Raw genomic sequence first — 25122 nt, 5'->3', positions numbered from 1 at the left:
TCCATTCTTAAAGGAAAAAAATCATAATGATTTTTAATATTCAATAATTATAGTTTGTACTCAGTAACTTTCACACTTTTATTGTACATTGTTTCCCTGTGGAATTTTAGTTTTGGAAAGTTGGAATGGTGAACTGCCCGACAGAATCCTGGAATTTAATTAAGGCCGAGTCCTCTTACAATTTCTTGTGTGAGGGGAACTCCGCAACGTCATATTTAACTCCAGTTTAGACTGTGGCCAGACTTTGGCCCCGCAGTTGAAAGGGAATTAACTATAACACAAGAAACTTCTCACAGGTGTATATGGTCTAATACATCACTTTGGAGGCTTATAATCATGACATAAAACCCTGTCATTTATTGAAGGTCGCATATGATTGTAGAAAAACCGACGGTTTAGGTTATTCTCTCTTTCCGATTCACGTTATGTATCGTTGAAACGTCCACAAAGTAGTTTCTGGCTTCATTCCATACGAGTTCATGCATGGCACCTACGCATTCAGAGGTCGGGTGAGGTGTTAATGAACCCTGGGATTATGACTGCTAAGGGGTCAAGGGAATCAACACCAGGAATAGGATTTTAATTAGATTCCCGTTTCGGTATGGGAATCCACTACGTGATCGCTGAAGGAAGAGATTAGTTATGACACAATGAAGGAGATGTTACTGATGGTTTTAACGAATGTTGCCACCCAAGTGGGCGTCTCATAAGTGGAATCAATTATTTGCATATTTGCATGTAATCATCATGGAGAATAAGAAAGTACACAGATGGCAATGGAGAGTGGGGTGACGTGCGGAGTTGGTTGTCCTGGTGGATTTTTTTAAATGCTGATATTACAAACGAAATACAATTATTGCTTTTTTGATCATACTTCAGCCTGCAACAGGGACCACAATCTTAAACCTAGTACACAACACAACTATAGGTAGGCCTGTATCCTACTCGACCATGTCACATCAAATTTGTTTGTTTCACCATAATTATGCGACTGCGAGTTACTTGTTCCCCTGAAATTGTTTTGTAGGCTATCAAAGTAACAATATACACGGAACTCAGATATTTTGGTCAGTTGAAAGTAATATTCCTGCCCAATCTTTACCAAGAAAACTGAAATCTAATTAATTAAAGAGGACTTCTCAAATTGAGGACATACCACTGCAGTAAGTGACCTTACTTCATCAAATACCTTTTCAGGAGGAAACAAGGCCGCTTTCCACTTTTTTTTTTACCAATGACCTGACTTTGAAGTTAGTGCCACAGGGACATCAAATTAGATGCAAAAGAGTAAAATATTACAAAATTTAATTTGATCGCTTCAAAACCTACGTATCACTCTATCAGGGATTGATTTTGAAAATGAACCCAAACGGAGATGAATTTGAATATTGGAAAATTGCCCTGGCCAGCTTTTTGTTTTTTTTCTACGAAAAACTTTGGGGAAAAAAAGGAAAAAAACCAAAATATAGTTTTATAGAGAAAGGGAAGAAAGAGTCCTGAAGATTATTTCATTTTATTAATTTTTTTCTCAGGGTACAAAAACCAACACAAAATACAAAAACCAATACATATCAATATATAAGGTTAACATTTGCTGACACCCCTGACGGATAGCCTAAAAGCGAACTCAGTCACTGTCGGGAGGGTCTCCATAAAAATGTCAACAAATACAAGAAAAACACTAGATAAAAAATGACTAAAAATGCAAACATGCACAAAAGTAAAACTAGATAAATAAACAATGGAGTGTACATTTCTGAATGAAGCCACCCCTCTATATGCCCGCAATTTGGGGCTTTCTGTGAAAGAAATACCCCAAACTGGGAACTATCAGTCCCCAATTTGGGATTTATAGAAATATTTCTATGATGCCTCCTGAATATGGCATGTCATTCAAGACAAACGCTGGATAAAAAATGACTTAAAATATACTAAATGCACAAAAATAAAACTAGATAATGGAACATACAGTAAAAATACAGGATCAATATTATGGCATCAAACAATGTTAGCCACAGGAAACAACCAATGGTCTCGTAACTTTGAAATAAAAGAATTAAAACTGAAAAAAATTTCTGACTGTAATATATTTGAATATATTTGACTGTATAGTCTACTAAATGATTTATTTAGTACCCGTACGCCGTCAAACACATCATCAGACGACACCGTTAATCCCAAAAGCCCGCCACCAGTGTTTAAATGTTGTCAAGTAGTGTTTCCCTGGTATCTCAAAAATTTATATCCACCATTATACGTAATGGTCGCGTACCAGTGATAAGATTAAAACACCGTGCGAAGAGAATGAGTGGGCCAGGTGATGATCCGGTCCCCTAAATAGACCTAAGGCTTCTATGATGTTGTCGAGGTTAGATACCAGACACGAAAATCATCGATTTCCGAAGCCAAATTTGGGACGGAAAACAAGGGTTAAATGCTGGATGCTTTCTGCCGCTTAAGAGGTAAGGTGCACTGTAATTTTTCTTTTACGATGAAAGGATCTCTGATGTAAGTCAAGTGTTGTAACTGGTTGTTTATTGCACTATTTAACAGCAATTCGAGTAAAATAACAGTTCCAAAACCAATTCGGATCGAGTGCGTTGGAAATTCGCAATCGCACACCATCTGCTTGTTCAAGGCCTGACAGTATCATGCATGACTGGACAACCTGTCGATTGTCGGAGGAATTACCACGATTCTCCTGTTTCATGTAATGTACTTTACAGGCCAGATTGTGTTTGTTGGATCGCGCTCGTGGGCGGGGTAAGACTACATGGGTTCATCATCTGATCATAGGATAGGAAGGGCAAGAACTTTGGAGAGAGATCCGTTTTGTTTACTTGTAGGCCTTGGGGGCCCAGGCCTACTACAAGAGTACAAGTAGGCTAGGCCCTAAACAGATCTCTCTTCCAAGTTGTACTTCTGCTAGTAGTAGGCCTTCATCATGCCCTTAGCCCAACGTTTTCAAAGATCAGGCACCAGATAACCAAGTAGGCCTACATCAGTACTTGTACCTAAAGCTTTAAAATAGGGAGCTTGTTTGTCCATTTTTATGCTTCGTCCTTCAGCATTAACTTGTGTAGCACGCAATGAGGCCTGCCAACATTAGCAGAGTCAGAGACAGTTGCAGTCAGCATGATGATTGACTGAGACTGGCAAAATATGCCACAGTCTGACAGTCGTGGAAGTGGCAGTGATCAGGTGATAGCCCTCTAATCATGATAAATGGAACAGTGTCTACAGTGCGTGTTGTCAAGTTTTATCTTCAACAAACTTGAATTTTTATTTCTTATTGGTCGATCATGGCAATCATGATTATACAGCTAAGTTATAGCTGTATTTTACGGTTCATATGAAACACTGCGTAATGCGCTATTCTAACTCAACAAATTGCATTTTTTTATGCAAAAAGCAAAATGCACATATCTGCATTATTTACAGTAAATTCAGAGGTGATCTGTTTGCACACTTTAGGCCCCAATAAGTTTACTGTGCTTCAAGCGTGATGATTTCATTATCACGCTTGTGCTCGTGGAACGTGTCAGGCACCAAGGACTATAATTTGTATGTTAAGCAAGTTACCCTCTGACTTTTTCCTATTAATACAAAGATAACCAACAAGTAGAGTATTCTTCCACAGAAAGGATGAAACGTCAACACCAGGATACACGACTGTGGCAGTTATTTGTGACTCATCTTTTCTCACTGCGATCAACTACATGTAGTTCACCAAAATGGCTCTGAATCACAGGGATAACTCAAGGGCTCGCAGTCTGTCCTCCAGCTCTGCGTCAAGCTATCACAGCCTCGACCGAGGATCTTCCTTGACTTCAGAGATTATGCCCATCGGACAGTACAATTCCAAAAAGGTAATGAAGACCTAAATTGCTCATCACAGGAAAACAAATAAAACAAAGTCATGCCTTCTCAACTCTCCTCAGATGACGAAATTCTCTAAAATTTTCTAAAGGGCAAACACAGTGTCTTCAGTAATTCACATGTCAAGTTTTAGGTCTTAATTTAGTTTTCACAGGTGACTTCTCTGAACCATATTTCACTTCAGAGTGACTGGCGATTTTAATTTGAAGTCCGAGACAAAACTTTGAAAAAGATTGACCATTCATTAGTCTGGTGACATATCCAGACAGAAAGTGTAAAAATAGAGACAAGGTACCAGACATGACATAATCCACTTGGTATCCAGTTAACTGATGTGGTAATAAACGAGTGTCTGACAGGTGTCAGCTTCTTTTCCTAATTTGCATGTTTTCATAGCCATAAGCTTGGGGATTGTCATAGGTTTAGAGTCCTTAACCCCTTGACGACGGGAATTTCTTCTGGAAAGCCGACTCCAAGAGTTCCAGCCTCGCTTGGCTACGAAGGCCTCCTGCCAAACCGCAAATTCTCGGTTTGTGGCCCTGCTTGCTCTGCACGCTTTGAATTACATTGTGAAAAGGCTGATTGTGGCATGCGGCTCTACTCACACTTCTACATTCCCGTTGCCTCTTTTCAAAGTGGGGACTACAGTGAAGCTGGTGATTATGATGCAAATTCGGTCTTTTAATTTCTGGGCTACACACAAAGACCAATTACCATATATACAAGAGCCAGGGTCTGCCTTGTTTCACCGTGTTCACTCGAGCGTGGGCCGAGAATAATAGCTGAAAAGCGGGCTGAGGGATCTCAATTTTTACGGCGTGTCTAGCCGCCTCCCGGCGCGAAGGGGTTAATTTTTGGGCAAACATCAAGTCATCAACCCTTTTGTAAATGGACTCGGGTGTAGAATTCTGGCATAGGACTACATTTAGTTTCATGGAGGTAAGAAATATTGCCTGACCCCTCAAACAACAAATTATTAGACCTACACGTACCTGTAAGTGTGCAATGTAGGTTTTGAAACTTTGGTATGAAGCACTATATATTCAGCGTTGTTGTTACATACATGTATGTACATGTACAGTGGACAGCAAAAGAAACTTGCCACTTCTGTCAAAGGCCACACATAAATATTCATAAACAATTTTTGTACACAGGTATGCTGCAATATCCCTTACTTATCACATGCCCAAAAGCAAGAGATTGTCTTTATAACAAAGAAGAAATTGACATGCTCAGCAACTTGGTTACTGAATCAAAAGTCACAGAATGTAACAGAATGAGCCTTAAGTTTTACACAGAAATCAATGTCACTGGACGAAATAAAGAAGTCAGTAAGGATGGCATCTCTACACAGAAACCACTCATGCACATCATTTTGACAAAACAGATGTTCACTTTGCCATTGGTTGTTTAAAATGTTGTCCATTCATGGGTCGTTTTTGCTTGGTGGAGAGTGCTTTTGTGTGGCGTTTGATTCAGTAACCAAGTTGTTGTGCATGTCAAGTTCTTCTTTGTTATAAAGATAACCTCTTGCTTTTGGGCATGTGATTAGTAAGGGGTATTGCAGCATACCTGTGTACAAAAATTGTTTATTTCTATGGAGTGAATTTCTGTGTGTGGCCTTTGACAGAAGTGGCAAGTTTCTTTTGCTGTCCAGTGCATGTGTGTGTGCTTGTAACTTCCACCCTACTTGACTGTTCAGTGACCCCATGACCTACGAGTCTGCCCAGTGGCAAAACTCGGTCAGATTGTGCGATAAGAAAATGCAATACTATCCTAATTGTCACTTTTGCTTTGCAGCGATTCCGGTGAATCCACTTTTTGTTGTTGCTGAGTGTAGTCACGTGTGGCATTTTTAATACACCTGACACTATCATTGTTGCATGCGCAATAGGGGCGCCTCTTTCCGCAAAAAGCCGCTGGCTTTACAATAGAACGTCAAGCAAGGTTAGATGTGCCAAATGAAGTGGAAAATGTGTGAAATGGTATGGCATTCCTGTGGCATTGTAAGCAACCGCTCCCCACTTTCTCGGGACATGTGGGCTGTGTTTGGCCTGACACATAAGGGGTTGGGGAAAAATGTGTCTTTTCACACAAATATTGGATTGGTTTCTGATTGGTTTCAACTTATTACACAGCTTTGGTTTGTCATGGCAAAAATTTGTACCAGTCGTATACAACTCAAACTGTACATGTACATGTATACATGTAGGTTTATATCACAATAAATGAACATGTATGACCCTTTTAATTTCTTGATTGCTTTCTGTTTCAATCATCAGATTAAAAATATTAAATTCAAAGTAACCCGGATGCAGTCTCTGTTTTTAACATAAAGTTTGAAATTTCCACCTACATGTACTGTCAACCACTTTCCATGTTTTACAGTTCGTTTTTACACAGGATACTTGTAATTTAAATGCAGCAATTGTTTGCAATCTTTTGAAGTTGTTGAAGTTGTTCCTTATTTGTTACAGCTGTAACATGCGAGTAAAAATTGTGCACCTTTTTTAAATGTATACATACTGATGTGTATAAGGCTGTGCCGAATATTCAAAATAAGGAAAATTAAGTTATTCAGTTTAAAAATTGCTCTCAAAAACATATTTCAAGGTGTTACAAGTAAGATAATGGGAGCTGATATGCATGCTCAATGATAAGGCCCAAAATAACTTTTCCTTCCAGTTTTTCTCTTTGTACATTTTTGGTTACTTTTTTCTATCCATAGGAGTAAGGGAATAAATCTCTGATTAGAACCAAACATTAGGTGGACTCCCAGCCTCCTTTAAGTAGAGGACATACTTGTACCGGTACATGTAAACCCTTGTCCCGAAAGTCAGTGAGGTACATGTATGGTAGAACCATTACGGTAGCTTACCCTGGGGGAGGGAGGGAGGGAAGGAGAGCCACTAGCCTCCCCTCCCACCTGTTTGGGGAGGGGCTAATGCTCCCCTCCCTTCCCCCCACTTTGGTAGGGCCTTTATTGGCTGATGAATGATGGTCACAAATGGTCCCTTACTTTAAAAATTGTTCCCCCCCCACCATTGGGCAGACCACCACACAAACATGTACAGGTACTTTAAATTTGAACACAGGTGCTTCTTTTTTTAGAATTGACTCTCTGTGCTCATCTTTGGCCACAACTCATTGTGGTTCATATACAGTAGTGTCTAACAGTTTAACAGTAGTTGGTGAGAATTTCAACCTCTACAATGTATGCACATGTACATGTACATGTATTTGTGGATGTGCATGTAAAGGTACATGTGTACATATGAAGTACAGTATACGTACACATGTTCGTACATACATGTACATGTACACTACCAGTACGCATAGCACATGTACATGTAAATAATATACCGGTAACATGTATACAGTATGTACACGTGTGGTACTATGCATGTAAAATGTATCTTCAGGAATAAACCGTACATGTACTGTTCAACAACACCTTGCTTCAATTTAGCATTGCCTGTTTAGGGGGTTCACACTGGATAGCACAGATGTACTATATTGGCATGGATGTACATGTACATGTACATAAATGTATGCACATGTTCACATGCACTGTCGGCCTACTGGAACAGTACATGTACCGGTCCACAAGACTAGTGTGCATTAAGTACATACATGTAGCAAGAAAATAATTGATGCTGCCCATGCATTTTATAAATGTGTTAGTAAATTGCAATAAAGTTGATGTCATAATATTCGCCAAGGATGGGGACAAGGCCAGTGTGGCCACTGTGGGACAAAAAGCTGTGGGACAGATTGTACTGTACATGTACATGTGCAAAGTAATGTTTGTCTAGATCCTGAATGCACAGTGTACAGGTGCACTCAGTTAAAGTATCTATGCACTCTGTTGTTAGAGACAATTCGGTGACAGTGGTAACATGATGTGTTCATTTATTGTGGGTCCCTGCCAGTGTTAGTGAGCATTGCAGTAATAACAAATTTACATGGAGCCATCAATGGGGGCCTTTGAGAATGTCCAGTATCTACATGTATTTTGTTGAACAGTACCGGTACCTGTAAGGTACCATACGTGCTCCATTGTACCATGTTTGTTAAGTCAAGCAATGCAAGATTAAGGTTAATATATATACCGGTAACACTGCCCATTTACAGTTCCTTAGCCCAACTTTGCCTGTATTGCTTCATTTTTTGTGGCTCATTTTAGCAGTAGGCAATATAGTGTACAAGGCTAAATCCAGAAGTTGTAGCTGTGGTCAGCAATAACAAGTGGGCTTGCCAATAGAAGTCATGAACTTGCTGGTGGCTGCAGTCTTTTCCCTTAGACATGTGTCTATAACACCTGTCCATGCAGCAACATACCGTACATGCACCGGTAGCTATATTTATATCTACGGTACCATGCAATTGGGATTTTTTTGAACACCCAAAAATTTGGCATTGAACGTGAAAACTGGTGTTTGAATATCCCAGTCCCTTTCAACTGACCTCCCCTTTGATGAAATTTTTTTCATTTTTTTACGTGTACCGGTATTTTACAACACTTTTGAAGATCAGAGAAGACTGTCAAAAGTAAAAAAAAATATGGTATTCATGAATAAGTTTGGTGGGAGAATTTAACTCCAAGTAATAGTACACGTACATGTATGCTTGAATTGTCTAGGGTATGGGCTACGTCTCACAAGTTTTACATACCTGACTTCACAGTCTACATTTATTTCCATTTTGAAAGAAGTTTATAACTGGAACACTACATCCTTTGTTTACAAACAAACTTTCCTTTCATTGCTGATATTTGAGCTCTGGTCTAAAGTACACTGAACGTTACATGCACAGTCATATGCTTGCAGACCGTTTAATGCATGTACATGTACTGTAGACATCTGTGAAATGATAATCACTTATGATGAGTATACGTGTAGGACCAGTCTGTAGCGCACAGATTTATTGGAATAAAATCAATAGTGGCTGCTCTTTCAGCATCAATCGAGACATTTGTGTGTAAGCATGTTATTGTGTCTGGATTATGTGCCAACTGCTGTGCCTGTACAGTCTGTTTGTTGTGATACCGAAACTGTTCTGTGTTTCTATACTGTGGGACTTATTATTTAAAGAATTTCTGCCCCTTGACGTGTCTAGAATACATGTCTTGAATCAACAAGTTACTTTTGTTTTCCTGATATTTATGCATCATGTACAGAGTTTGATAAACAGAATTTCAAAAATGTAAGTTTTTCATTTGTGCAGAACATTTTACAAAAAAGACATCCATTTTACAATAATTCAGAGATTTTTTCTGTGTATGTTTTGCCGCACATTATAATTGATAAACTCTTTATTTAAATCTTCCTGCATGTGCAACATGTATACATACATGTACGTGTATGTGACAATATAAACTGATTAACACATGTAGAGTTAATGTGTACGTGTACAGGTACCGGTACAGTATGTGTCTTCATGTCCATTGCAAACTTTACTGATTTAAAATTATTTCTTATGAAACATTTGCTGAATTGATTGTGAATGCCACCACAGCACAAATTGCAAAATCTCCTGTAAATTTTTACAGGTCGTTCATATTAAAATCAGTCATGCATTACACATGTACATGTATATAGTAGTCTGGCTTCCACCCCGCAATAGCTTCCCATGAAATTCAAGTCTTGTTCCCCTTACCTCATCCACTGCCTGCATGCCGATGCTTCCAGTCTGTGTCAAAGGTCATCTCATTGGCAATTTTGACAGTCCCACAAAAGGGCGCCACTTGAGCCCCATATAGTTTCCTTTTGTCAATAGGAATCGGGCCCGCTATTCATAACCGTCCCACCATGACTACATGTATGGAACAATGTACATGTACACTTGTTAACTGCCTTGGCCTACACACAGACATACATGTACTGATGTAGATGAGTCCTACATAAAAAATGTTATCACCTGGCCAGTCTGTGAATATGATGATCTTAATGATGTATCCAGCAAAGTGAAATTCTTAGACATGTCCTTGGGATGTTACCTACATGTACCAGTACAAAATGCCATATGGACGGATATGATTTCCTTTGATGTGCAGAAGGGAGAGTGAGTTCTCTGCCTCAATATGGATCGGGCCGACAAGGTTTGTGGCTTGCAGCCTGTAGTGTGTGTATTTATAAATAATTATGACTTCTATATACATGTGCTACATGTACACTGTATATATATACATGTAAATGACAGATAATGCATGACTCGTTTGTGGTAAATGTTGGTTGGTTTCTGAGGTTTGGAAACAGTTTTTGTGTTCCAGATTGTTATGCACTGTACTGGGACTGGTACATTGTATCATATATATACATGTACATGTAGTATTGTACTGGTCACTGGAATGAATAGGATGTGCACACTGTCATGACTGTGGGCTAACATGTGTACCACAGACTGTACATTATAGTGTATGCCTCACACACACATACATGTACATGTACATGTACATTATCCACCCACATGTGCCTCATGGACCAGTTAGAATACAGTTACAGATAAGGTTTCTGTGTATAAACTGTACGACTGCTGTGATATACTTTTACATATTTTTAATGTGCCCCTCCTCTGCGTGCACCAAAACACACTTTTTTCCCCGTCTAACCCAAAACCTGCATTTGGGTTCATGTAATTGTACATGTAAGTCCATACATGTACATGTAAGTACATGTACATGTAAGTCCATACATGTACGGCATGTGCATGTACCTCCAAAAAAAAAAAAACCAGTTTGTGTGAATGATTTAAAACAAAATCTTCTATTCATCGACTCTTTTGAAGTTTTTAATAATCGCATGTATGGTACCAGCCAGTACTTTCATGTACTACGTGTGGACATGTGTACATGTACATGTACATTCATATGAGCAGGTAGTGGTACAGTACATGTACATGTATACATACCGGTACATGTACGCATCCCATGCCAAGGTTTCAGTGACATACATTGACATTCATGTAAATGAGAATCAATACTGATTTTTCCTGTACTTGCTAGGATGACCATACACAAGCATTATTAATCACCTGCAAATAGACCGGGCCGTTTCCTTTTCCTTATAATGAGCAGTTGAATTTAATTTTGATAACATTCCAAGAGATTTCATTATGTAAATGAAAGTGTGTAAGCAGCGTTTCAAGTACACTTGTAGCTGAGAGTTTCATGGGCCAGGAATTATTCATTACATACATGATCATTATCATGTAGCTGTACATCCATGTACATGTACAATATTGTACATTTGCTGTTAGGCCAAGACACTGATGGGACATACACGTACTGTACATGTAAATGTACATGTACATTGTACATGTCTGTACATGTACATGCACCAGTGCACATATATGTACTGTATCATCCCCGTTAGAAAGAAACTACTGGTACATGTACCTTTCAAGTTTCTAATCCATCAAATACTTGTACACAATTTCATACCTTGACATTTTCATTGTCAAGAACTATTGACCATGCCCATTGCCTTTGACTTGAGAAACATTCTCCAAGGATTGAAATGCCAAATCCTGTCTTTTTTATGAAGAAAAACAAAAAACAAACACTGAGTCAGATGTTTATGAAAGCACAACTCAAACAATGTGTGGGATGTGCAAATATCAGACATTTAGCATCATCTGAATTGATTTTTGTTTAGCAATTCCACACCTAGAAACTTGGCATTTGTAGAACTCAAACCACAACATAATGCAAGTTCAGTTTGCCACTCTTTTTCAAGCGGTCCACGAGTGCCTGCAGGTCTCAGGGATGTACAATATACACTGTACATGTAAGGTATTCTATGCATAAATAGTACATGTAGGCTACTTTGTAAAATTGACTGATGGTGAGCAGATGTTCACTGATGGAACTTGGCCCAGGATGCAGCTAGTTTTGGAATCACAGTACCATTCCTTACATGTACATGTACCTGTTGCACTGTTTAGCTGACAGTCATCACTTAGTTATTTTCTCCATGTCCTTGTACTTTGCCTTTGTTTCTGAATGAAGGTAGCAGTACTGACCTTGGCTGGTGTAAAAATTTGGGTGACCAGTTGCCACTGATGTAAAATTCACATGCGCTGTCAGTTGGTTGCACAGACATACATGTACATATATGTACATGTACATGTACCGGTACTGTCATTGGTAGGGTACCACTGTGCAAGTACATGTACATGGAGAATTTTGTAACATACATGTACATGTAACAGTACACTGGTAGTTAAAAATACACATTTACAGTCATGCTTTTGTACAATGTATGTACCATGATGATGTACCGTACATGTACATGTATGCCATTCAGTACTAGTCTGCTACATGTAGTTGAGAAATTGCATGTTAATTACTTGTACTGCGCATGTTCAGATGCATTGTGTGTTGTACATGTACGATAACACACACGTACAATGTACATGTACATGTACATGTAAGGGTTCATATGTAGGGCCTACATGTACATGTACCTGCACAAGTCTGTACATTGTACATGTATACATGCACATGTACATGGTACATGTACATACATGCATATATATATATATATACCTGTTTGATTGAATGGGTTCTTTGAAAAAGTTTTGGTGGTGGGTATAGTAGGGTTTTTTGTTTGGTTTGTTTGCTTGTTTCAGATAAATCTTTTGTGGTAATTTCAAACAGTGTAGCAGTCGTACAGAATAACAGAAAATCCAATATTTATCAAGATCTCAGGATACCACAGACACACACGTCAACTGTTGTTTGGGGGTTAAAACTCTCCCTCCTTCATTTTCAATCAGTGGTGAACAGAATATTTTTGCCTACAATTGAGCTTGAAGTAACGTGCCAAAGTCTGATTGAGCAGAGCGTAATTTATGTCCCGACCGTAAAAGCCCCCGCATGAAAGCGCAATGTGACTCATCTTATGGGCTGTGCGTGGTGTGCCTTGATTGTCATTAAGCCTAGGTGATCATCCCGTAGCCCTTGTCAGAATTCTCATGAATAGAGACCAGAATTCATGGGTTATTGTTTTTCATTCAGTGGCTCGTTTTGGCTCTAGTTCTCTAAGACAAACCCTTTGTCTGAAGCATCCGAGATTGTGCAATTCAGTCTAGGAGCCTTTTTTCTTTAAATTTCATGTTGGTAAAATGGCAGCATACATGTACCAGTGCATGTACATGTGTACATGTATAGGGTGTGCCATACTAGATGCTGAAAATCAAACATGGAGGTACGTACATGTACATGTACATGTACCGGTACATGTACATGCACAATAGGCTGAATTCAAATAATGTTCATTGCAGTTGTTACAGTAGCACAGTGTGCACCAGTAAACTTTCAGAGTACACATGTACATGTATGTACTGTACAGTGTACCAATACATGTATATTGGAAGACTCTCGGTATCCCTAATGAAGTTTGTATGCGTGTATTTCAAAAAGTAACGGTATTTAACTTAAAAAGTCCATGTACAAAGCACAATGGACAAACATACATGTACTTAGTAGACTCATGATCGTGTCTTATACGTGTACATTGTATGATCTATCTTTTTCATGTGCACACATCGGTAGATACTTCACATTCAGAAGGTCCCTGGTAATGTGCTGCTGTGGTAAAAGTGTTACACCACATCAATATGTTTACATGTACATGTATTGATCACATGCATGTACGTGTACACATACATGTACTTCTATCTGCTGGCCCTTGACAATTTTGAGAAATACATTGCATGGACAGTTACATGTACATTGAGGGATGTTGTGCTTTGGTCCGCAGTTACATGTAACAAGGTCATTCCTGGGTGAATATTGGTCAAGTGCTTATAGATCATGTACCTGGAAATCTGAAAATGATTAAATAGTAGTTTAAAAACTAAGAGACAGAGTTACATACTGTACATCGAGAAGTTTCCCTTTAAATCGTCATAAAACTGTTACCACTCCCTCTCTACACGTTCATGTCCTCCAGTCACATTCATCACTGATATGAACATGCACAATGTGTACACATACATAATTACATCTCAGGCTACTCAATTAGGTAGACCTGTAGACCTGAGGCAGGTCTTATTAATACAGGCACAACATGTGCATGTGTGGTGCACACATGCATTACACGATATGATCCATGTTTGTACATGTACAATTCCATGTTGTGGTCACATGATTCCAAATCCCTGTCAATAGGAGCAAAAAGATCTATTTTACGTCAATTAATTGTTTTACAGTGCAATACTGGTACATTGGTTCGAGTTTTTGGGGGGAGGGGGCTGTTTCATGTGGTGTTGTGCATACTTTTTTGTATTGAATGATGCTGGGAGGCATACAGTAAACATCACATGTCACCACGGCTATACAACCTTTGGAAGGGGTAAAATATGCTTCCTGGATTTGACAAATGAAGTACAGAACTTTATTTTCAATGTTACATGTGCATTTCCACAGTGTACTTGTACCGGTACAGTGATCAATCTTGTCAATTCAACGAACAGAATCTTTTGTGTTCACAACCACAGTTGTGGGCACACATAAATTTACAAATGACGCAAATAAGAATGACAGGGCTACACAAAATACACATGTAACACTTTACGTTTTTGTTTTTCCATTAATATTAAATCTCTTTGTTCAATTTGAGAGTTGTACTGGTACGTGTATGTACACTAAAAAACTGTAATTTCACTGATTGACTTCAAATGGTGGTATCTTTAGATCTCAACTTGTTTATTGTCAGGTCAGTAGAAAAGTAGTGCTTCCTTGATGCGTTGTACCGTTCATAGTTTTCAGGAATGATCTTCTGAAGAGGTTCCAATTGAAACAAACTGACTAATCATAACTGGACAAATGGATGAATCATAATGTGCATTGGGAAACACCCTTGCATATATTGGCCATGACTGGGCCTAGGCATCATGACAACAAAGCCACGTCACACCTGAACCAAACCCACACAAAATTTGAGCAAAACCACAATAATAACACACTCACAAATGCCACACCATGTACATGTAATTCCACCCATGCAGCAATTACCAGCTTACCGGTACATTTTTCTGTGATGGCATTGAGCCACATTACTGGGTAGATTAGTGGGGGTGGGGTTCCCAACATGCACCAGGCTTATCAGTGTAGTGTTTGTCATGCATGTGGTAATGTACCCGTATGGTACACGTTGTATCATACCCACAATCATGACAATTGCATACAATACATGTACGTGTACATGTACATGTACTGTACATGTAGGTGCGCTTCCCATATTGTAAGTGCATAGACATGTACCGGTACTAATATTAGTACATGTATGAAGGTATGGGCTGTATATGATGAGTCATTGTTCGTCCAGAAATTAATTACAGTGTCAGACTGCTGCCGACAGTGATGATCTAATGCTAACAAAGCTACATGTACAAGAGAGGTGCTGTTGTAGAATGTCTGAGGGAAGGGCTTTCCTGTTTGGTCAAAATTTCCCTAAAAATTGGCAGTACACACCATCAGACCTTGAGGTACATGTACAGTGTACTGTGAGCAAACCAGTTTTAACATGTTGAAGTGCGCAGCTACCGGTATTTTGTGCAGCCTGCACATTTGCACATGTACATGTACTCATATGCATGTCTACCATGTCTGCATCATATACAGTGTACATGTACATTACATGTACCAAGACGTGCACCAGTCACAAGAGAGTATACACACTTGTTTTAAATGCTACAGAAAAAAAAAAAAAAACAGAGTAAAGGCCACAAAATTTTGCTGTTGGGGACTTTGTCCTTCACTCTTGTATGTGTATTTCTTTCAGATGTTTTGTTTCACTGCACATCTGCTTTTGGCCTGGTAAATACAAAAAGTGGTTGGAAAAAGTACCTGGTGATCAACCGTAGCTTCGCTTCTGCATACATGTACATGTACGAGTATACATGCACACTATACTCATGTACTCTTACAACATGCAACATGACAACTGGAGGCCGAGCAAATTTGTGTGCAACTTGTCAACTGAAGAACTCCTAAATTATAAAATCTATAGCTGCACACAGGTTGAGGTTGAGTGTTTTCAGATTTTTTGTATTTTTGGGGAGGTACATGTACATGTACATGTATGACTACCGGTACTTGAATTGCAAATTGTACGAAGTGCATACATTATGTATGTTCCAACTTGTACATGCACTGCATACACATACCTGTACATTACATGTACGTGTACATTGTATGTGGCAAATGTTAATCACATACGTGTACATGTACATGTGCACTCTACTAATCGGTACAATGTACAGGCTTCATTTCACGTAGACTTGTAACAGCATCCATATTGTTGACCATGCTGGTGGTTGTGATAGGCCTCTTGAGAGAAATACACGTAAGATAACAATTGAGTACATGTATGTGTCATGCAAGCCCCCAAATTTGGAGATGGCAGTGGTGGGACCGATAGTTTCAATTCTTTGCAGTACCATGCTTGTACATTTATGTGCATTTTTCTGCATGAGATGAACTTTATAATATTCAAGAATGTGTAAATTCATGTACTCAGAAATGTCAACATGAAGAATATTTTACAGCTCCACCAAATGTCATACATTCATAATTAGAAGTGTCCACAACAACCCTTGTCTGTGACCTGAGGCCTGCATTGGTTGACCTTCTTGACTGTCTATGCATTATCTCATTGGCAGCAATTTATCACCAGGTTGTTACCTGTCGCAATGAAAGACTTCTGCATTCCTGGAACTTTTTGTGGAAAGGGTTTGAGTTAACCGTTACTTCAACTCCAAAGGCTTATACCGGTACATGTATGAAGTTTGTTGCGATGGCACTCAATATGCCTGTATAAGTGTTTCCTTGACTTGATCCACGATACTCACTCGTCTAACCTTCTAATGTACATGCATGTATGCATTCCAGGGGAATTTGACTCAGTGGCCATGGTGGTTGGGGTTAGCAAGTTTGCAACTCGTAATGAGAAGGTCAGGCTTAGGTTTAAATTCAACTGCTGGCCATAACGGTACATGTAGGTTCTCACCTTGGGCAAGCCACCCCCCCTCCCTTTGCCTCTCTCCTGGACTATAAATGGGTAGCAGCATTACTCGTGCATGCACTTCATAGAAGAAGAGAAACGTGTAATTGGCTGGCATCCCATCCAGAGAGAAAACAGACAGTCTCAGACGTACCTCAGTCATTAAAAAAGGAGTTAAAATACATGTATTGGCCTGATGAACTTGACTGGCTTACGACAGATTTCCTTCACTCTGTTTACTTGTACATGTACACGTATACTTCCCATATGGTTTTTGGTAAGGTTGCCAACTGGTACTGCGGTAGAAGATGTAAAATCCCTGACAGAGGACATTTGAAGTGTTTCATGGTGAAGGTGGCAAGTTAAGTAAAAAGTTTGCATCTCCTTATGACCAACAGGGCATACTGTCTAAAATGTTGTGTCCCCTCCAGTTCTTTTCAGACATGTATTCACTAAAGAGATACATTGTATTTCACATGATGCTGCATGTATGGCAAACCTTGTTAGATAAATCCTTGAAGTTATATGTACATGTACACATATGTACATTGTACATGTAGGTTGTGAAGTATTGTGAAGTGGATGAGATCAAAGCTACATGTACATGTACTGATAGTTTTTTTTCCAATACAGTGCTATTTTTGATGAAGCCACCTTGTGTGCCCTGTGCTTCATTTTGAATTGGAATGAAATTCAAATATGTTGAAGAAAATTCAATGTTGGTTATATTTTTTACGTACCGGTACCGTACCAGTAATTTTAATCAGATTTGAGATTTCAAACCCTTAGATTGGCCTGAAAAATCTTGAATTCACATTGACATGAAAAAAAAAGTGGTCAACTTGACAACAGACCTGTCAGAACTCTATACTTGTATACAGCGTAGTATGCAAATTACATTGCACACTTAATAACCTACAGTGACTCACTGTCTCGTGTCTTACATGTACCGGTACAGTATGTACGAGGAGCATGGGAATGAATTGCCCCACACTGAAGGCACCCCACACTTTTCTGATTTCCTGTTTTGCTCGTGTATGGTACAGTGTTGGGGACCAGGAAAGGAAAAAGGAAAATATTTTTCCCCCTATTTTCATAGTGTCATTATTAGTGTACGTTAAAGTAGCATCAGGGGTGCCAATATTGAGAGTTGATCATGAAAAAAGATGTAGGCCTGCAAAAAAAGTCTTACACACACCAAGCACATACACCACTTGCCATTAGTGATAACAAGCCTACATGTACCAGATCAGTCTTTTCTTTGTACCATCAATGAACTTACAGACCATGGAATACAGACATGTACATGTACTTTCATCCATGCATGGTCAGGATGTAGAAGAGATAAAAGTGCTACCGGTAGTACATGTACATGTACACAATGCGCTCTTGAAAATATTGTTTTAGTATTTGTTTCATTTATTTAGCTTTTTTTTTATTTCGCTTGGGAAATCCAGGTACTGTATGTACATGTACTGTACATGTGTATCAGTCTGACAGTGTGAGGATTATACATGTACATGTACATGTAGATTGAAATGTACAAGTCTCTATTGTGCAGGTGTATTAAAAGCAGGTGCACAGTGAACTGTAACTTGATGTTGAGTACATGTACAGTACATACTGTACACGTGTATACAGTGTACATATACATGTACATGTACGCTTAAGTATACTGTACATATGGTACACGTCCCCATTTTCCTCGTGTGTACCTGTACATCATGTACATGTACATATCTACACAGTAGATTAACTGTGCAATTGCTGTATGAATGTACATGTACACTGTACATGTATCTATATATTTACATTGTACATTGTGCTTTGTAACTTGTTTGCTACATGTACATGATCACAGTGCTGTGAATCGACATGTACATGTACATGTACAGGTTGTGGTAGAAGTCAGTAACCTTTGATGTGTTCTATTAGTATTGTGCAGCTTATACCATGTAGCTCTATGCTTATACTCAGACCATTGGCCAGCATAAAGGGCAGTGGATGATGTGGATCTCAAAGAAATACACTACTTGTATCAAAGGTGCATTGTCTGCTAATCCTGCCCAGCAAAATAGAGAGCCCAGGGGTTCATGGGAAGAAGAGCTGCCAATTTTTGGGAAGAGTGAGCATTGGTGATGGTGCATGTGAGTGAAGCCCTAATGGCATGAGGTTTGGAGATGCCTAAAGAACCCCAAATTTGTTGGTTTCTAGACACTTTGGGGTTTTATCTCTAAGGTAATTTCTGACCACTTCAATCAATTATTAAGCTGAAGATCATCATTATTCTGGGCTGTGAAATCAAACATACATGAAGGCCATACATGTACTTGCACTGACTTAATCTTTTTGGTTTTTTTGTTAGGATGAGAAATCTCCTGTGGGTACGAAAGCATGAGAATAACCTGAAATGCCTGAGTCACATGCTCAGTGTGTGAGAATTGGCAGCCCTGCAAAATGTCCCGAAGTTGGCTGTATATATTCCACATGTTTACAATTTTCACGGACCCCGGGCACATACAGTACATGATACATGTACATCTACAACATACATGTACATGTACGTACATACATGTGTACATGTACATGTACGTACATATATGTGTACAAGTACATGTACATGTTCATGTACAGTGTACATGTATGTATACACATGTACATGTACATGTCAATAAGATCATAGTTGGCAGGTTCCTCAAAATAGTCATGGCTGATATCTGGAACAATGATGACCGTGTCCATCTTCCAAAGTCTCAAACACCAGCATTTTTGACAGACGTGAACAACCTGTTGAAATCCTAGCCAATAAAATTTACCGAAGACTGATAATCCCTGCGGTCATTTTACACAGATTTATATGTGGTGAAAGATGATAATATTTACACATATTAAAACCATTATCAAGGAATTAAAAAATACTTCTTACAATTTATCGGGTCCCGAAGTCAGCAGTCGCAAACGTCATTCTACTCTGTCGAAAAAATTGACTGCAACAAACAGCGAGTAAAATCTAAATCTTGTACAACACAAGCTTTAAAAAAGTGAAAAAAAGCACCCCCAAACCATCATTTACGACTGGACCGATCACATTATCTTCAAGCACATTTCTGAAAACCGCAGTTCAAAATACTGATCGTGACGATTGTGCAGCTTCTGTCACTATCTTACAGTGACATTAGAAAAACATTTTGCTGCATCATGGGCTGTTTGACCTTTGACATCAATCCAGATAGTGCATCCTCTTTTTCATTTGATATTCATGAGCCCCTCCACGGAATGGCATGGCACTACATGTGACACCATTTTCGGCATTCTCAAACATCGTGCATTTTTTGTCAAAATTCTTGAGCGTCATCAAAAATCCGTCAAATATGAAGTTCGGAACAAACATGTTGTACTCATTGTACATTTTTGATGCAGCTAAACTTAAAGATTACTTTCGGTGATTGAAAGGTATAAGACCTGGCAGATATGTTTGTATAGTGAGAGTGATTAGAAACGGTAAGAGAATGAAGAGAGCCAAACTTTTCTCATCATTTTCCGTCAATTTTGTGCTCTTTTTTATGGCTTATATTATTTTAAAGTTATTTCTTAGGTGCTTTAAAATACATCTGTTGAAAAAATTATATATACTTAATTTTCCTTGTTGAGAGAGGTTTTGAAATCAAGTCCTCTGGTGGAAATACTTTGACATAAAATTTTAAAAGAATGCAACTCCATTTGATTTGCACTGGTAGCCAAAACTAAATGTCCACCAAATGTACACATGCCTAATTATCCCCAAATAATCATTTTTATGAATCTGAAGGTGCTAATTTGTATTTGACATGATCAAAGTCACTCTTTTAGAAGTTTTGAAAAATGACATGCGGAGTGGCATTTTGGTCATCTTATGAAGAACATACCAGTTGCAAGTACACATGCACATACCGGTATGTACATGTACTTTGCAGGCCTACAGCCATTTTCCCACATTTTAACATAACATTTACTATTGTACCATATAGTTCAGCAGTGTCATCTTTCATGTGTCTGTGTGGTGCTGTCTAGTCTGTATACAATATACATATATGTATACTCTCACTGTGTGTAAGTTGCCATACATTTTTGAAGAGCTCCTGGTCTCCATAGCAATGGTTGCCATGTACTTGTAAGGGGTTGACTTGGCAAGTGAGCCAATGTTTTAGATGAATTTTTTTAATTCCTGCATCTTTCTAAGGTTTCACATTACCAGTATGCTTGTTTTACCGGTATGTCCTGGTATGCAAGGGAACATTTTCAGCAAGTGCACATGATTTTTGTGACATTTACTTGTGAAGAATGGAAACTGCTTTATGAACGTGCCTCTATTTTGGGCACCTCAAAGTGTAATGAAAAGGTAAGCCAAATTTTGGAAAATGAAGAAATACTAGTACTTCAAACCTACCAGAAGCACAGTATACACTGTACATGTACACTGTATAAATGTCTACGTGTACATCAGTGTTCATTGTAATGTACGTGTACATGTAAACATGAATCTTGATATGAAGGTACATGTAATTAGCTTTAAAATTTGTAGGATACTACATGTACATGTACATTAGGTAACAGTGTCATTTTCCATTCAGTTTGTCCACCAAAAATAGTAGCCCTTTGTAAACATTTGTTGTCTCTTGTTTTTTTCAAAGACTAAACAATTCATTATAATTTTAAAGAAAGGTACATACATGTATGTATGCATGGAATATGCTGTCCCCGATTTTGCTGTGAATTCATAGGCCGAGACAATAAGGTTGCCACATAGACGAGTTACATGTATTTGACAACATTGATCATCTCCATACAGAAATTAATGTGCAAACCAAGCGAGTAATTCATGTTCTTAATTATTGTACATTGTATTGCAGGCTTAATTTTATTGTGATGTGGACGTTTTATATCACTCTTATCTTTTGTGTCAACAGTGATGATGGTTGCCATGGTAGCCAAATCATCTTGAGAAAGACACAGCTTGTGCTCAGTGAACCCTGTTGGGGTCTAATACCGTACACGTATACCCTGTGTAGTCATAATAAGTCTAAATACAAAATGGGATACTTCATAATCAGACCAGCCGGTTTTGATCATATCGGTGGTTGGCTTGAGTCCTCTACCCGACAGTTGCCATGACAACCTGTCAATCCATTAATAGAGAGTCCACCCATGAGTGGACGTTTCATTCATTCTCAGTTGCCTGTAAAGGTCCATTGTCTTTACTAGGACTGTATTGGATACCGATACTAATTTAAAAGGGGAAATTTTGGAAACAATCAGCCAAGTATTGATTTTTTCTTTGAAGATTGAACTACTGCTGTTAAAGCATGCCAACAGGTGCATACCCACAGGTACTGTACATGTACTTAAAAGCAGTGGTACATGTACATGTACATGTGCGCGTACGTGCACAATGTACCGGTACATGTACAACATTTGCATCTACCAACATATGGTACCGTTCAAGTAGGTACCGGTATGGTATTAAAATATTTACATGTTCCATTCTGAATGTACTCTGTATGTAGAAACCTTTTTGCATGTAAGTTACTGGCTACATTTGAAAGTGTACAGTACCAAAAATGTGCTACATGTATATGTAAACTGCGTCCAAAGCACTATTTATCCACTCACCCAAATACCAAAGTTTCAGAGAACTTTTGATGTGCATGTACGGTACATCTCCAACCACAAAAATATAGTACCAATTTGAAAGAAAATCTTTGACTGTCATCTTTGACTGTGGTCTTTGCACGTGTACTGTCATGTGGTCAAGAATCTGTTGAGGGAAGACAGTAAACCATTTTTAGGTCCATGGGTCAGGAGAAACTCAGAGAGAGTTCAGTCTGAAGGGAAACTTGAATTCCTAGGTCATTCGTGATAGGAACTTTCCTTAATCCTTCAAATCCTCCACTGTGCAAAAAAAGCGATGGCATATTTCTGATAGTTCACGTAATAGCTGTCGAAGGGGCTGCAAGCCCTTCTTATGTGTAGAGTACTTGTGTGCCCATGTGCTCTACAATCCTTCAAAATCTTCCAAAAATCCTCTGATGGATATTCTTTTTGAGTAGAGACTGATAGTCTGTTGAACTGGACTGGACTTGAGTTGCTAGATACTAAACTTGCTTTGTGAGTTTTCTAGTTTGATATTGCATCCTCTTCTGTTCCTTTGATGCAGGCCAAGCTGTGTGCCTCAATACGATGGCTGGTCTCCAAGGCCTACAGTAGCTCTACGATCCCCCCAGACATCAGAAACCCCTTCTTCAAAGACAAGGAGGTGAGCTACATGTAAACCCTATTCATGCTCATGGAATGTACTCAAACAGTCCATAGCAAACAAGGGTTAGAAATGATGAAAATGCCCTCATTCCATGTTTGGAATTCCCCCTGCCCTTCTCTCCCCCGTAAATTTGTTTCTGGATCCACCCTTGAAAGTACATATACACTGTACATGTACCCTCAATGTTACCACTTTTTTTGGTTGTCCCTAGGGTGAGGACCATCTCCGTCCTGCTGTTATCTACCAACTGTCATCAGGGGAGCTCTACAGTCGCGCCTGTGCCAACATCTTCCCTCCATCCCTGCACCAGTGGCAGGGCCACTGGAGCGTCATCCAGGGACTGTCACGGCGAGGGATCTACGTGGTGGATGACCGGAGACAGCCGGTCACCGAGGCCGTTCTGACCCAGACGCAGCGCATCAAATTGGTATGCAAGGGATGATAATTGTAATGAGCCCTTTCGGAATTTCAAAAGAAGCAAGGTCATTCAAAAACAAAGCATGCCCGCAAGGCCATGTAGGGTCTCGCTGATAGGGCAGACCTCATACATGCCTCCAAATGACCTTGGATGCACTTTATTTTGGGCATTCGATGTTGGAATACCAAACTGGCTCATTATGAATATCGGGTAGCAGCTTCTGAGATAAGAATGGTCTTTTTTCTGTTTATGAAATACTGCTACTGTTATTGGTTGTTATTATTACAAGTCAGCTAAGCTGACTGCCCAAAACCCAACCACTCAGATCACAAGAAGGAAAAATATAAACAAAAAGCAATCACTAAAGCATCAAGCTGGCATGCAGAGGGACGATAATAGACTGGTGCATTGAGCTCCACGGTCCACTCGATGGTCTCTTAACCAGTCAGAGCCGTGATTTAATGTCCAGCATTTGAGCATGAAAGTTCTATCGTACGCATACGTGTGTATGACGTGTGGCTGCAACATGTCAGCGTGGCATTGGACAGGACTGTGTGTTTCATTGCTCGTGTGCTCAGTGGGTGGGGCCAACTGGATCGGTCTGTTGTATCATGAATTGTAGGGAAGGCATGCTTCAGAATGCAGCGTGGTCCTGCTCTGTCCAATGTATTCTTCCCAGTGTCTGGAAAGTGTGGCTTCCACACCGTGTATGAGCAAGCATTGTTGCCTACATGTAGTTTGTTCATAGCGGGGAATTACATGTAGGCAATGTTTGAAAAGTTGGTGTCCACATTCAACCTTGAAATGAAAATTGACCTACAAATGTTGCTACATTTTCATTTTTTTTTACATTCATTGTCTACCAAAATAAGTTGTCCAAAAAGGCCTAGAAAGTGTCCCAAAGATGCAGAGACACTCCTGTGGTCAGTTACCCAGTCAGTTAGGAAGATAATCGTGCATATAAGGGAGTGGCTTCCAGAATTCGGAATGGTCTTAGACTTTTTCTGTTGGATGTTGCTCTTCTGTAATGTAGGATATCCCAGTAGGAGTATGGTGTTCCTACATGTATGTACAATGTACATGTAGTTGGTGTCAAACTGAAGAGGGCTCTCCTGTTGTAAGTTTGCAGAATTTTTTATAGGAGAAATGCTGTAAATGGTTCTGACATGTACACAACAATATTGGAGTACATGTGGTTTTTGTTGCAACAAAGCATTGAGACTTTCAACCCTCCCCAAAAAAGTCCTTCTACCCATTATCCACAACGGATTCTCTTTTCTACATGTACCTATGATGTCATTGGTGAAGTATGGTAACAAACAGCTTGTCCCCTTCTCCCTCCTATATCTGAAGCCATGTAAAAAACTTATGATCAAATAATGTGTCTCCTGAGGTGGGCATGAACTCATAAGGTTTATTTTGACTTTGGTTTCATGAGAGAATCGCTCAGGACTTCTCTGATGGTATTTGTGTACACATACATGTAACGAAGGTACATGTATGTAAACATCTTGGCCGCA

At 39.2% G+C, this 25122-nt stretch overlaps 1 protein-coding gene across 9 annotated transcripts in view; it reads left to right on the top strand.

The window, feature by feature from the left end:
• Window positions 1-2307: 2307 nt before the first annotated feature.
• LOC110979565 (calmodulin-regulated spectrin-associated protein 1-like) overlaps window positions 2308-25122 on the top strand; it is a 47672-nt gene continuing 24857 nt past the window's right edge. For 6 of the 9 annotated variants that reach the window (XM_022235481.2, XM_022235476.2, XM_022235480.2 and 3 more), the window contains exons 1-4: window positions 2308-2462; window positions 3641-3869; window positions 23083-23181; window positions 23396-23611. In XM_022235481.2, the coding sequence (XP_022091173.2) occupies window positions 3735-3869; window positions 23083-23181; window positions 23396-23611 (450 nt within the window). In that variant the 5' untranslated portion in view covers window positions 2308-2462; window positions 3641-3734. Of the gene's footprint in view, window positions 2463-3068; window positions 3202-3640; window positions 3870-9632; window positions 9980-23082; window positions 23182-23395; window positions 23612-25122 lie in introns of those variants that run through there. The other 3 variants (XM_022235473.2, XM_022235475.2, XM_022235478.2) reach the window with 3 other exon arrangements.

Source organism: Acanthaster planci, linkage group LG02 (genome assembly GCF_054643075.1).
Source record: "Acanthaster planci isolate LZ-2023a linkage group LG02, COTS_SCS, whole genome shotgun sequence".
Lineage (NCBI taxonomy): Eukaryota > Metazoa > Echinodermata > Asteroidea > Valvatida > Acanthasteridae > Acanthaster > Acanthaster planci.
The sequence above is the reverse complement of the archived record's forward strand: the minus strand, read 5'-3'. Positions and strand labels throughout refer to the sequence as shown.